The sequence below is a fragment of the Cucurbita pepo genome, chromosome LG01 (genome assembly GCF_002806865.2).
Source record: "Cucurbita pepo subsp. pepo cultivar mu-cu-16 chromosome LG01, ASM280686v2, whole genome shotgun sequence".
In the NCBI taxonomy this organism is placed as follows: domain Eukaryota; kingdom Viridiplantae; phylum Streptophyta; class Magnoliopsida; order Cucurbitales; family Cucurbitaceae; genus Cucurbita; species Cucurbita pepo.
In genome coordinates this window covers 10,260,548-10,275,902 of record NC_036638.1, presented here as the reverse complement: position 1 = coordinate 10,275,902, position 15,355 = coordinate 10,260,548, and the positions used below count along the sequence as shown (strand labels likewise).

At 37.4% G+C, this 15,355-nt stretch overlaps 2 protein-coding genes across 2 annotated transcripts in view; both read left to right on the top strand.

Annotated features, from left to right (window-relative positions):
* Positions 1-2,784, top strand: part of LOC111798338 (subtilisin-like protease SBT3.11) — a 3,067-nt gene extending 283 nt beyond the window's left edge. The window contains exons 2-3 of the mRNA XM_023681418.1: positions 53-150; positions 2,524-2,784. Of these exons, the coding sequence (XP_023537186.1) occupies positions 53-150; positions 2,524-2,597 (172 nt within the window). The 3' untranslated portion in view covers positions 2,598-2,784. The remainder of the gene's footprint in view (positions 1-52; positions 151-2,523) is intronic.
* Positions 2,785-5,038: 2,254 nt separating this feature from the next.
* LOC111798311 (calcium-dependent protein kinase 11-like) lies at positions 5,039-14,805 on the top strand. The gene is made up of 7 exons (XM_023681376.1): positions 5,039-5,797; positions 7,116-7,259; positions 7,358-7,510; positions 7,624-7,739; positions 12,550-12,717; positions 12,929-13,153; positions 14,477-14,805. Exons 1-7 carry the CDS (start codon positions 5,242-5,244, stop codon positions 14,618-14,620), a joined length of 1,506 nt encoding a protein of 501 aa, XP_023537144.1. The 5' UTR covers positions 5,039-5,241; the 3' UTR covers positions 14,621-14,805.
* The last annotated feature ends 550 nt before the right edge of the window (positions 14,806-15,355 follow it).

Genomic DNA, 15,355 nt, shown 5'->3' with positions numbered 1-15,355 from the left:
TGAACTTGGTGGATATTGATGACGAATTTTGGTTTCATGCGTTGATTTTCAGTGAAGAGGCTGCTAGAGAGGCGCTTGTGTATAGTTACAAGAATGCTGCCAGTGGCTTCTCTGCTAAGCTTACTCCTAATCAGGTCGCGGAGGTTTCCAGTAAGTTTATTGCGATTTTCTTCTATATTGTTTTCGTCTGTTTTGTGGATTTCTGGAAGATTTTATCATATTAATGCGTTTTGAGCAGAGGAAGTACAATTTTGGGGAAAATTCATTTTGGTTTTGCTTTTTTGTTTTGTGTAATGATCATTTCCATTCTGTCGTATACTTTTTGGCTTGATTTTGATATTTTATTGTTGAATTTAGGTATGTTTTTATGTGATCAATATCTTGTAGTTCTAGCAACGTTTTAGTATGTTCATAGATGGATTGAACTTTCTTTTTGGAATAAGAGAAATGGGAGATGAGATATCCCCCTCATGCCAAGGGGATTACATACAGAACTTTCAATTAGCAAAGATTTGTAAGTAGCTATAGCTACGTAAATCTTTGCACAGGCACACCAAGAGAGACGAAGATTCTAAGAAAATCCTAAAAACAATCACGGCTCAGTTCCTCCTAGGAAGATTTTCTTGTTTCTCTTTTAAGTTGTTCCATAATCTCTACAAAAGAGATGCCACACCAATGATCCATAGAAACCAATCAAAAGAGCTGGAAAAAGGCCTCTGGCGCACAGAAAGACCCAGATGATGTTGAAAATTTTGAAAAAATCAAACCAGCGGGACATCAGAGGTGCACATGTAGGAAAGGTGCAGCTGGTTTGCCCTCGCGGTTTTCGTTTTTTTTTTAATAAGAAAAAAAATACAAGAAGGAATACGAGGACAATCTAAAAAGCAAAGCCACCAAAAAGGGAGCCAATCTAAAGAAAATGGATCTGGTCAAGGTAATAAGACCTAAAAAATAATTATAAGAAGTTGTCATCAAACCCCAAATAAAAACACATAACCTAATGAGGGACCAAACATCACTAGAGTCTGTTAGGAATCACGGACCTACAATAATATGAAATTGTCCACTTTAAGCATAAGTTCTCATGGCTCTGTTTTTTGTTTCCTCAAAAGGTCTCGTACCAATGGAGATAGTATTCCTTACTTATAAACTCATGATCATCCTCTTAATTAGCCAAGTAGGACTCCTTCCAAACAATCCTCAACAGAGTCCCCATCAACACCGCTAAAAGAGGAATTATTTCCCTCCTCCATGAATTCCACACAACTGCGCAAACATCTGCTTGCCACATTCCTCCAAAGGGGGGATGAACTAGGAACTCTCTGATCATCTCTCTGTAAACCCTGTGTCAACTCTCCCGTGAATAAGCATTTACGTTGCTTGATTTCTGTATTTTCAATGATGGATTTGGGCATTTCTTATGTTTGATTTTTAAGTGTTTTGTTGGTTGAATTTAGTGTAATTTACTATTTTGTTTGTGAATTTTTCCCTTTTTTGTGTCAATATTTATATCATCATTTGACTTATTTAAGTTTAGATAAGTTTAGAGTTCAATTAGATTCGAAAATTTAAAGTTAATTCACTAAGTAAGCCAAGAACGGCTAGAAAATGTATTTTTACTTTCCTAGTTATGACAGGGTCTAGTTTCTTCAGACTAGGTTGCTTGGTTTGATTACCTGTAATGTGAAAAGCAGTGTGTCAAACAGAGCTTCTTACTCATTAACTATGTTCTTGAAGTTGTTTATTGATTATCCAATAGTGAGTTGGATCAGGATTTTGATTCTCTTTTCACTGTCACATGTCTGCAGTGCAGCTTGATCCTTATAACATCTGGGTTAGCTTGGTGGTCAAGAATTAAGATATAAAATCACGTGTCTTCTATAGGTTATCGATCCAAATTAAAGTCATGGTTGACCATGACTTAAGATATTAAATATCCTATAAATTTTTCAATGGAAAATATTGTACAATTAGATAGTCATTTTTCCACTATGATTAATGATATCCTTGGGAGTGATTTTCAAAATAGTCAATTTAGCAAAATTGATTTCATATAATCATTTAAAGGTTTGGTTATCCCCCCTTTTCAGTCTTGAATCATTTATTTATTTATTTATTTTTGTGAAAGCATTTAAGTATAAATTATTTAAGTATTTGAAGACACACTTATAAAAAAGATTTTGATTTCATTAGAACTGTGTGTGTGTGGGTGTTTTTATGATTAGTGTTCTTTTAAATGAGGAAAACATAGTTAGAGAAATACATAAATTACACTAAAAGTTAGAGGATTGAAATGTATGCTAAAGTCATATTTCTCTACCGAGATCTTATATCTCGTTAAGAATATAGAACATTAGATATATCATACATAACAAATCGAACTGAAACTCTAGAAACTAGTGTCGTAAGGTCTGAGGTTGAGCTTAACGTTAGTAGATATTCATTTTAGAACGAGACTAAATCCCCACAATTACTACAAGGTTCTATATGTCTTATGAGCTTTCAAAATTGGTACTTTGGCAGAACAAGAAGGAGTTTTACAGGTTGTCCCAAGCCGTACTTATCAGCTGCATTCAGGACCTGCCGGCCTTCACTAGAAGACCATCGAAACACTTTCCCTGCAAATATGGCTCTTTCCAGCACTTTGAAAGTGCGTACCTAAATAAAGTGTACTTTGAGTACCTTGTGCTTTCTTGATAATCACATATCTATTTGCTATTCTATGTCACTCATGCATCTATCTTCTAAATGGACCTATAATATTGGTGCCCAATGCTTTTCTAACCCAACTCTTCAAAGTTACAGGTTGTATGTTTCGTCGTTGAGTTATTGACTCATAGAGACACGGTGAATTTTTAGTTTCGTTCTCGCTATGGGTGCATGGTTACATATAAACACACTACGCATGGGTGAGAGTGTGGTTCGTAATTATTTTAGTTTAATTGTTATTGTTATTTAGTTAATGATGTCGATGGTATGAAATGGACGAGTTTTAGGTGATTTATAGAAGTTTATGGATTTTCGAGTTTTAGGTGATTTATAGAAGTTTATGAGACAAAATCCAAACGTGACGATTAAGATCACGATTGAAATTGATCTCCATCCAAGTGCATTACCAACCTTTTCAAGAGTGGTGGTGCACTTTTGCAGTTAATGCAAATTTTAGTTGGAAAAATAAGGTTCGCCCCCATGTTAGTTAGGAAGATGCTGATGCATCTGATATGGTATTCTCGGGAATTTGATCTAGCAATCTTATTAAAAAACAAGACTTTAAAATTTAAATTATCCAACGACTTGAAAAATTATATGGAATCAACCTATATGAATGTTTTGGAATGGACTGGCTTGATAATCAAAATCAAGAGTAAAGAAAATAAGTTTCTAAATTTTTTATTCGAATCATATATAGTTGTTAAGTCGTCATAAAAGATAAATATCTAAATATTTACTATTTAAATATTTACTTATTAATAAACGATCAAATATGATATATATATATATATGATAAATTATAGTTTAGAACTAAATATCTTTAACACACATATCTCAAGCCAAGAACACTTTGTTTGAGATTCGAATCACTCCAGAAGCAAGATCGATCATGTCTAGCTTCAATGATTCTTGTTGATCAAATATCTCAACGCAAGAACACTTGTTTGAGATCCGAATCACTCCACAAGCAAGATTGATCATGTCGAGCTTGAATGATTCTACATGCAATCTAAACTACATAGAATTGCAAAGAAACTTAGCCATTGGCTAAAGAAAAGCACAAATGCTTCTTTTTATATATTTTCCAAGTCTACCTTACAAATACAACATACATGGCTTTATATAGCCTCAAAAATGAAACTACTCAAGTTATTCGAGAGTTGTAACATTCCTAGCCATAATTAGCCATTATGTAAATGTAACCGAAATTAAATAAAAAGTCTTAAAATACAATAACTCTAAATTACTCTAAATTGTAACCCACCAAAAATTTACAACAATCAAACTTCATTCTTTTCATAATTTTGACAGTCTTTTCTTCACATCTTCATTGAAGTATATTGTATGATTGATGTCTCTTGGTTCATATCACACTCGGGTTGACCCGAGCCAAATAAAATATATATAAGTATTAGGAAGATCTTTCATATTAATGGGTTTGCCAGAATGATACTGAGGTTGTTCTAAGAACATTTACGCCCGAGTAAGACGCCAGGAGAATGCATGTTTCCGTTTTTATTATTTTTAATTTCTTTATTTTATTATTTAATTTCTTTGCTTTGTTTAATTTTATTTACATATATATATATTTTTAAATACCTTAATATTTCATATTTCTTTGAACCTCAAGGGTTGGGTTGGGTTGGGTTGGGTTACCAATCCAACCAACCCGAACTTTTGTGTTGGGTCAAAAAAATCCCCCAACCCGGACCATGTACACCTCTAAACGCTTCTCTTCCAAGAATAACTGTGAGAGTATTTTTTATTTTTTTTTTAAAGTTTAAGAATATTATTAAAAATTTTGGCTCAAGAGATATTTTTATTAATATTTTTTGAAATAATTGAAAAGTATTAATAAAACTTTTTATTTAAAAACAAAATACATTTCTCTTTGAAAAATATTAAAAAATAATCATAAAAGTATTTTTTTTTAATTTTGTAAAAAGTATTTTTATTAATATTTTTTAAAATAATTGAAAAGTATTTATAAAACTTTTTAAAATTTAAGGTTATTTTTAAAACAAAATACTTTTCTCATTAAAAAATATTTAAAAGTATTTTTTAATTTTTATAAAAATACTTTAATTTTTTAAAAACTATTTCTTAAAATAATTGAAAAGTATTAATAAAATAAATAAAAAAATTATTGAAAATTAAAAAAATTTAATATATTTTGAAGACAAATTTAGAAATATTTTTTAATAATTGAGTGTAATAAAATATTATGAAAAAAAGGGGAAAAAGTGGGGTCCAAAATCATCCCAATTATTGACGAACGTAGGCTGCAGCAGGAGGAGATGGATTTCCCCTCCATGATCCACGTGAAAGGAGAAAGGACAAATTTGTTTCAATCCCTCTTGTTTCCACAATTTAATGCTCCTACGATCCTCCCTCAAGTTACAATCGACAATGGCGTCCCAAATTTCCGACACCCAGAATCAATAACCGTACCAAATCAATCGTAGCTAAGAACACGATTCATCCCCGATCATCACAACCAAATTTGTTCACATTTCTCATCTGGGTTCGATGGAGAAGCGAATCAAAGCCTCCCAATCGTCGTCCACGAGGATCTCCACTTCGGTTTTGCCGTATCAGACACCCAGGCTCAGAAATCATTACCTTCTCGGGAAGAAACTTGGGCAGGGTCAATTTGGAACCACGTATCTCTGTACCCATCGAGCCACCGGCGACCTTTACGCCTGCAAATCAATCCCCAAACGGAAGCTCACGTGCAAGGAGGATTATGAGGATGTTTGGAGGGAGGTTCAGATCATGCACCATTTGTCCGAACATGCTCATATTGTTCAGATCAAGGGGACTTACGAGGATTCTGTGTTTGTGCATTTGGTGATGGAGCTTTGTGCCGGTGGAGAGCTTTTTGATAGGATTTTGCTAAAGGGTCATTACAGCGAGAGAGAAGCGGCTAAGCTTATCAAGATTATTGTTGGAGTCGTCGAGAATTGCCACTCTCTTGGGGTTATGCATAGGGATCTCAAGCCTGAGAACTTTCTGTTCGATAACCCAAGCGAAGATGCTAAGCTTAAGACCACGGATTTTGGGCTCTCTGTTTTTTACCAGCCAGGTATGTGTGTTTCCCATTGCCATGATATTTGTGTTCTTTTCTCTTAATCTTTTGGTCCCATGTTTTATTTGTTGTAGTGGTGAATTGGACTCTTTTTGAAGCTCTTTGGCGCTTTTTACTTGATTTGGGTCGTTAAAGAAAAGGAGAAATGAATATATGACACATACCCATTATTTATATGACACATACTGATTATGTCCAGCCGTTTAGGTACCTTTATGGAAGCATAAGCATGTAATCAAGATGAGATGAGTATCAACTAAGGCAGCCTTGAGGTTTTAGCCTATGTTTTGGGCTTCCTTTTGTCTTCTTTGTGGAATGTTGTTTGAAACTTTGGTGTAAAATATGTAGGTGTTGCCCATGATATAAAACCTTCCATGGAGGGTCATGTTTCGAAAGATGTCTGATATAAAATTGTAGGTGCATTTTTTAAGGACCTCTTCAATTTAACTACTGTTTTATCGACCGAGTCTCGTAATTTGAACTCATGCATAAACACTTCAATCTTCATTGCTATTGCTAGTTTATTCTATGTAACAGCCCAGATCCACCGCTAGCAATTGTCCTCTTTGGGCTTTCCCTCGAGGCTTTAAAACGCGTCTGCTAGGGGAAGGTTTCCACACCCTTATAAATGGTGGTTTGTTCTCCTCCCCAACCAATGTGGGACATCACAATCCACCCCCCTTCGGGGCCCAGCATCCTCGCTGGCACTCTTTCCTTCCATCGATGTGGGACCTCCCCCAAATCCACCCCCTTTGGGGCCCAGCGTCCTTACTAGCACACCGCCTCGTGTCTACCCTCCTTCGTGGAACAGCGAGAAGGCTGACACATTGTCCGGTGTCTGGCTTTGATATCATTTGTGACAGCCCAGATTCACTGCTAGCAGATATTGTCCTCTTTGGGCTTTCCCTCAAGGCTTTAAAACGCGTCTGTTAAGGGAAGGTTTCCACACCCTTATAAATGGTGGTCTGTTCTCCTCCCAACCAATGTGGGACATCACATTCTATTTGTCCCTTGACTTGTATTTAGATCAGGACTTAGTTTCACCCCTTCAAAATTTTCAAATGGCCAGCCTTCCCCAGTTGGTTTTCTATAACATTCTTTCAAATATTAACTGCTAAATGGTAGTTTATGGTATTATTTTGGGTCTCTTTTCCTGACATAGGCTTTTGTGCAAGTTGGCATTTTTAATTTGGATTGTTCTATTCAAGCTATATGCTTCTCCTTCTTTCTTCGGTTGAAGGTATGTTTTCTTATGAAAATATGTTTATTTTTAAAACTGCTATTTAGTTTTCTGTTTATGTATTTTTCTTTCTAGGACAATCGTTCTCTGATGTCGTTGGAAGCCCCTATTATGTTGCCCCTGAAGTGCTCCGTAAGCACTATGGGCATGAGGTTGATGTATGGAGTGCAGGTGTTATCCTTTACATCTTATTGAGTGGTGTTCCACCTTTTTGGGCAGGTGCATGAGTACAAATCTGGACCTGAAATTGCTTTATATGAATTTTTTCTTATTTTATCTCTGAGGTTATTTTTCTCTCCGTTTCGTATCTCAAACAGAAACTGATTCAGGGATCTTCAGACAGATTTTGTACGGTAAGCTAGATTTCAACTCTGATCCATGGCCCAACATTTCAGATAGTGCTAAAGATTTAATTAGGAAAATGCTCGAAAGGGATCCAAAGGAGAGAATCTCTGCCCATGAAGTTCTTTGTAAGTGATTTTAGACACTTTTGTAAGAACAATGTTGTTTCCATTCAAACAACATAGAGTTTTTTATATAATTGCTTCTGACTAACATGGATGGAGTTCTTTTTGGCATCAAGGTCACCCATGGATTGTAGATGACACAGTTGCCCCTGACAAGCCTATCGACTCTGCAGTTTTGTCTCGGCTAAAGCAGTTCTCTGCAATGAATAAGCTGAAGAAGATGGCTCTACGTGTAAGATTAATTCTGTGTAGAGTTTGTTTTTTTCTATATAATCTGATAAACTACTCATTTACGGTGTGGTATGAATTTCATATACGGATCTGTCTCACTGCTTTTGGATACATCATGCTGAGACAATGACATCAATGTTTAGGAGGAGGATATGAACAATTGAGATGGACAAATGCCAGCAAGTAAGAAAACGTAAAATATAGAAGAAAGTAGTAGAAGTGAAATACTATGTGCTACCGCTCTCACCTCTCTTCTCCATTCCCATTCCCATTTCGAGTCCTTTTTTTCCTACATCAATGTATAGGGGCTTTGTTTGTGGGTTGTGATTCAGGCTTTTTTCCCTTACTTAGGTATCCATTTGGGAATCAACTTGAAGGCCATTTCTTTTTGGAATTTGTTTCTTTTCTAAAGCAGGTAGATTAACTCTTATTTGTCCTGTTCTGAGTGGCATTCCCATTTACTATTTCTCCCTATTCAGAGCCCTTTGCTTGGTTTGTAAAAGGATTGAAAAACTTATGTGCAATTTTCTTTGGGAAGGGGTTGAAGAAGGCAAGGGAGCATTTGGTGAGATGGAAGGTTGTTGAGAAGCTTGTGTGGATAGAAATTGGTAGTTTAAGGACTCGCAATAAAGCCCTTGGCTAAATGACCTTGATGCTTTCCCCTAGAGCTTAAGACTTTGCCGTAGGATTATTGCTAGCAAGTATGGTTCTCACCCTTTTGAATGGTTGGGTGGAGTAAGGACACATATTGGAATCTATGGAAAGTTATCCTTTATGAGATCCTCTTTTTCTCACCTTGTCCATTGTGTGGTGGGGAGAGGAAGGAAACATATTTCTAGGAGGAACAGTTGGTGGGGGATAGATCCTACCCTACGTTTCCTCGTCTCTATAATTTGTCCTCCTTTAAAGATCGTTTGGTGGGTGATTTCCTAGTCTGGTCAGGGAGCTCTGTTTTCTTTTCTTTTCTTTTGGCTTACTGTAACGACCTAGATCCACCGCTAGCAGATATTGTCCTCTTTGGGCTTTCCCTTTCGGGCTTCCCCTCAAGGCTTTAAAACGCGTCTGCTAGGGGAAGGTTTCCATACCCTTATAAATGGTGGTTTGTTCTTCTCCCCAACCAATGTGGGACATCACACTTACTTTGTTCGTTTTTTTGGTAGAGAAGCGGTGGATGTTTCCTCTCTCCTATCATTGCTTGAGCAATTCGATTTTAGGATTGGGAGAAGGGATATCCATGTTTGGAGTCCTAACCATTCAGGTGGTTTTTCTTGTAAATCCTACTTTCGTTGTTTGTCGAACCCTTCTCCCATTAGTCTGTTTTATCTACTCTTTGGACGATAAAGATTCCATAGAAGGTTAAATTCTTTACTTGGTAGGTTTTACATGGACGAGTTAACACTTTGGATAAGTTTTCGAGAAAGTTGCTCTTGTTAGTTGGCACGTTCTATTGCACTCTCTATCAGATGAAGATACTAGTGATATCTGTTTGGAGTTGCTTCTTTCAGACATTCAGTTTCATGCTTGTCGTCGTAAGGATACTAGTGATATGATCAGAGCCTCCTCCATCTGCCTTTTCGTGAAGAGGGATGATTTTATGGCTTCTTAGGTTGTGTGCTATTTCGTCGGATCTTTGGGTGAGAGACATAATAATGTTTAGAGGTTTGTAAGGGATCCTTCAGATGTCTGGTCTCTCATTAGATTTCACGTTTCTCTTTAACTTCTGTAATTATTCTATAGGTTCTATTTTGCACAATTGTAGACCTTTCATTTATGAGGGCTTCCTTTTGAGGGCTTGTCTTTTTGTATGCTCTTGATTCTTTTATTCATTCCCAATGAGGGTAGGCATGGAGGTTGTATAGAGATAATTGATGAGTCCCTTCCCCACCCTCCTTTCGCGAGAAGGATCATTCTTTGTGCAGGCCAGGGCGTTACTCCTTTGGATCCTTGAACAATGATCGGATTGATATTTTATCTATGCCAGAGGACAATACTCGATTGATATCCTTTGTCCTCTACTCGAAAGAGAAGGCCCATCATATCAAATCTCGAGGACGATACTTTGAATCCTAATATAATTGAAGGAATGTGTTCAAAACTCTTGGCCTCCTTTGTATAGCAAGTTGCTTTAACAACATCAGACCCTCCGCATACTTTTACTCTCAATCCTGGCAAATCTAGTCATCGGCTTAACTAAAGATCCTACTACTAATTTTATTCTCCCTCAATGTGTTGATTCTAATGTGAAGTTGACGTTATCATGAGTAGTGTGGATTCAGTTTCACATGCCTTGGATCTTAATACGAATGTTGTCGATATCGAAAACTCTTATTCAAAGGTTTTCGCTTCATTATCTCAAGATCGTGACAAGGAAACTCCTCATCCTCTTCCATTCGTGATGCCTTGCAAATTTGCTTCTCTTTTGAAGCTTGTGGACTTGAGTAGAAACTTCTTGGTTTCTTTTGGAAATCAGCTGGATGGGTTCTTTTATCATCACTATTAGCTCGTCTACGTAAGAAAGTTCTTGAAGAGACCAGGTTTTTGTTTTTTCTTCCTTGTGGAATCTTCTTTCTATTGGAAACTTGGAATGTGAAGTCAAGCAATTGGGGGGTTTCGGCTTATCGGTCACGAGCATTTATTCACAGCATATGATTGCATGAGGAAATGGAACTAGTTATTACTTTGGTTGATGTGCAAAAGGAATTGATTTTGGTGGTTGTGCACGGGAAACGCTCATTTTCAGTCATAAATTGGTTGGCGTTTTCAGCAACGACCTTACTTGAACATGATATGTTCTATAAGTTCTATGTGTCCTTGAGTTCTAAGGATTTAATTTCAGTGATTGTACATGGGGAGCATTCTGGCTTGCATGAGGATAATATTCATTTCTTTGCTGGTGATGATTCTTTCAGAGCTTCTATTAATGGGTTTGAAGTTTATGCAAAACATATCATTCAAGTTTCGAACTCTATCCTGTACGGTTGACTACCGTTCTAACGTCTAATTAAAAACATATCTCCTATATATTTATCTTCGAATTGTTTTTCCCAATTTATTCCTTGTGTTCTTTCTCTATTTCTCTAATTATTAAGGTACTTTTTTAGTTCTAATTCAAAGAGTGGATGTGATTTTTCTCTGAGTGCTATGATATTAGGAATTCTAAGTTTTATATGTTTATTATATTTAAAATGAGGCTTACCCCTCATACCACCTCGAAGTTATGAAAAGCCTCAAAGATGCATTTAGGCTTTTAAAACATGGGTTTGCAGTTGTTTCTTTGAGGCATATGTGTCGTCGAGGTCTTTCAGTTTTTCGGGTTTGTAGAAAGATGATCAAGGAGTTTCTTCTCCACTTGCCTTTTCATGAAAGAGGGCTGTTTTTCTGGAAAGTTGGAGTTTGTGCTATTTTGTGGGGTCTTTGAAGTGTGAGGAATAATAGAATGTTTAGAGGGATGAAAAGATCTTAATGTTTGGTCCCTTGTTAGATTTCATGTTTCTCTTTGATTGGAGTTCCTTTTTGTAATTTGACTCCTATTTTTCTCGGCGGAACTTTTCACACGTCATTGTGTAACAGTCCAAGTCCACCGCTAGCAGATATTGTCCTCTTTGGGCTTTCCCTTCTAGGCTTCCCCTCAAGGTTTTAAAACGTGTCTATTAGGGAGAGGTTTTCATACCCTTATGAGGAATGTTTTGTTCCCCTCCCCAACCGACGTGGGATCTCACAATCCACCCTCCTTGGGGTCCCAACGTCCTCGTTGGCACACTGCTCGGTGTCTGCCTCTGATACCATTTGTAACAGCCCAAGTCCACTGCTAGTAGATATTGTCCTCTTTGGGCTTTCATTTTTGTGTTTCCCCTAAGGTTTTAAAACGCGTCGATTAGGGAAAGGTTTTCACATCCTTGTAAGGAATGTTTCGTTTTTCTCTCCAACCGATGTGGGATCTCACAATCCACCCCCCTTGGGGGCCCAAAGTCCTCACTGGCACACCACTCGGCGTCTGCCTCTAATACCATTTGTAACAGCCGACGCCCACTGCTAGCAAATATTGTTCTCTTTAGGCTTTCTCTTTTGGGCTTCCCCTCAAGGTTTTAAAATGCGTCATTAGGGAGAGGTTTTCACACCCTTATAGGAAATGTTTTGTTCCCCTCTCCACTCGACGTGGGATCTCACAATCCACCCCCCTTAGAGTCCCAACGTCCTTGTTGGCCCACTGCTCGATGTCTGCCTCTGATACCATTTGTAACAGCCCAAGCTAACGGCCAGTAGATATTGTCCTCTTTGGGCTTTCCCTTTTGGGCTTCCCCTCAAGGTTTTAAAACGCGTCTATTAGGGAGAGGTTTCCACACCCTTATAAGAAATGTTTCGTTCCCCTCTCCAACCGACGTGAGATCTCACAATCAATAATAAATGTATTTCTTTCGAATAGAATACCAATGATTGGGAGGGAGTGTAAGAGCTTATCAAGGAAAAGTAGTTAGAAAGGTAGTCGATTTGGATCCATTGTTACTACTTCAAGTGTGTGCTCAAAATAATTTCGTTATGCATAGATCGAGCTCTTTTTGCTTCTGGTTATACTCTTTTGTGGAGAGAACGGGACTCTCGAACTCCTAGTTCGTGTAAGTGCCCTTATTAACCTCACTACTTCGAATCACATCACAAAATATTTGTTCATAGATTGAAGTATGAAAGCCTGTTAACCATATTATAGCTCTATGCCTCTCATTTTAATCTCTAATCAAAGTTGTCATCTATTATTACATTTTTCTCATGGAAATGTGCATTTCTCAAATGTTTAAACCACCTGGTTGATGCAGGTCATAGCAGAACGACTGTCTGAAGAGGAAATTGGTGGCTTGAAGGAATTGTTTAAAATGATCGACACTGATAACAGTGGCTCAATAACATTTGAAGAGCTTAAAGAGGGGTTGAAAAAAGTGGGCTCTGAACTCATGGAATCTGATATCAAGTCTCTTATGGAGGCGGTAGATACTCATTGTTTCCTACCTCATACCACATTATACCAAATCATTGTTTGGTTGTTCATATAAACTTTTAAATAGGGGCGTTCGACGACGGTGGCTGATTATAATCTAAATATTTAGCGATAATTAAAACTTAACATAACCATATATACTTTTCTCTACAGATTCTAATTGTTAACCTGTATTTTGTTGCTGCCTCATCTCTGGACAGGCTGATATAGACAACAGTGGAACCTTAGACTATGGTGAATTCCTTGCAGCTACATTGCACCTAAATAAGATCGAGCGAGAGGATAATTTAGTCGCGGCCTTCTCCTATTTTGACAAAGATGGCAGTGGTTATATCACCACTGATGAGCTTCAACAGGCTTGCAAGGACTTCGGTTTGGGCGATGTTCATTTGGATGAGATAATCAATGAAATTGATCAAGATAATGTAAGTCTTCATTTCTTAGTTTTTGCTTTGTTCATCACTGCCTTCATGTTCTTGGTTTATTCAACTGCATTTTCTGCTTAGAACAACACTGTTACTAGTTCTTTTGTCACTCATTTTAATTCTGTTGTGGTACATTTCTGGCTTTGGAGTTGTCTGCTAGATTTCGAAGAAATTTATTTATTGCATATACAGATAGGACTATTCGAATCTTCGTTTGGTAATCGTTTGGTTTTTGAAGATTGTAATTGTTTTCTCACTTTTTTTACTGTGAGTTTTCATCTTTCTCAAGACAACGTGTGCTCCCTTCTCGGAAAGTTATATGCTATTTAACCTGTTGTGTTGCCTTTTTGGTTGTAGTCATGTAACGTTTTTTTCAATCTTTTTGCCAACCTTACTTTCAAACTCTCTTTCGAAAATCTCCGTGCCCCCGTTTTCTAAAACTTTCTCAAAATGGGGTTAGAGGCTTGAGCGTACGTTGCCTGGCCATAGGCGATGTGAACCCAAGTTGGTTTGACTCACTCAATGTTGAGAGTGAGTGCCGCACAATAGCAAAAGTCCCCTGCTAAGAAAAGTGCGATTGTGAAAGTTGGTGTTTTGAAAATTGTACTTATTTTCTCACTTTTTTTTTTACAATGAGTGTTCATCTTTCTCAATATAATATTTGCTCCGTACTCGAAAAGTTATATACTATTTAAGCTGTTGTGCTGACTTTTTGCTTGTAGTCATATAGCGCTGTTTTCAATCTTTCTTTCAACCTTGCTTTCAAACCTTTTTACAAAATTTCTCTTCCCCCGTTTTCTAAAACGGGGCCAGAGGCTTGAGCATACGTTGCCTGACCATAGACGATGTGAACCAAAGTTGGCTTGACTCACTTCGTTGCCCGACCATAGGCGATGTGAACCAAAGGATGGGTTTTCATCTTTCTCATTATAACATTTGAATTCTTAGCCACATTCCGAAAATCGAAACAAGTTTTTAAAAAACTGCTGTTTTGTTCTTAGTTTTTAAACTCATAGGTAGACGTAGTGCTTATAAGCTTAATTCTTAAAAACAAAAAACCCGGGTTTCTTTGGGTTCGATAATAAAGCCTTCTTGGGATTCGTGACGGTGGACCATTAGCCTAATGCCAGGGGCTGCATATATCTTCCTATATATTTCTAGAATAAGGATTCTATGCTGATAATATATCTGTTTCTTCATCTATACATGAATCAAATTGCTTGTTTTCATTTCTAGAACAATGCCATCTGTTCTTCCAAAAGTACTGCAAAAAACATTCTCGAACCCGAACGACTGTTATATTCTCTATCTTTTCCTTTGCAGGATGGTCGTATCGACTATGAGGAGTTTGCTGCAATGATGAGGAAGGGCGACGGGGGCGTCGGGAGAAGTAGAACTATGAGAAACAACTTGAACTTGAACTTGGCCGACGCGTTTGGAATAAAAGACAAATCGTTAGCAAACTGACAGGGGGATGATGCTGCTGCCTAGGTTATGTAATTTGTATAGTTGGCTAACTGTTCAAGTGCAGAAAATACATCCCATAGCTTCATGATGATGAGCTTTTGATTTTGATTTTGAATTTTGCTTTAAATTATGCCTTATCTATTCTTTAAGTTCTTTAATGAGAGGACTTTGAATTTTCCTGACATTGCCTGTGGATTTCCAACATGTTTGTTCATTATTGAGTTAAATGAGGCCGAAGAAGTCGTGCCGAAAAAGCTTGTTTTGATTTTAGAAAACTGCAAGATGAGTTCAGTTCTTATAGGAAAGCGATGAGTAAGTTGACATCTTACGCTCTTAATAGTTTACTGTTCGGATTTTCGGGCTCTCTCAAAAGTTTTTAAAACATGTCTGCTAGAGAGAGGGTTTTATACCCTTATAAAGAATGTTTTGTTCTCCTCCCCAACTAATGTGGGATCTCACAATCCACCTTTCGGGGTCCAGCGTCTTCGTTGGTACTCATTCCCTTCTACCTTCTATGTGAGATCTCTCAATCTACCTCCCTTCGGGGTCCGTCTTTGCTGGCACACTGCCTTGTGTCCACCCCTTTTGGGGCTCAGCCTCCTTACTGGCACATCGCTTGATGTCCAGCTTTGATGCTCACTGTTAGCAAATACCCTTTTAGGCTTTCCTTCAAGGTTTTTAAATTGCATCTGCTAGGGAGAGGTTTTCACACCCTTATGTTTCGTTTTCCTCTCC

Excerpts from the sequence above, each read along its gene's own strand:
- LOC111798311 (XM_023681376.1), top strand. The coding sequence starts at position 5,242 with ATGGAGAAGCGAATCAAAGCCTCCCAATCGTCGTCCACGAGGATCTCC. Across the intron at positions 5,798-7,115 it reads CTCTGTTTTTTACCAGCCAG|GACAATCGTTCTCTGATGTC; the intron begins GTATGTGTGTTT and ends TTTTCTTTCTAG. Across the intron at positions 7,260-7,357 it reads TGTTCCACCTTTTTGGGCAG|AAACTGATTCAGGGATCTTC; the intron begins GTGCATGAGTAC and ends TATCTCAAACAG.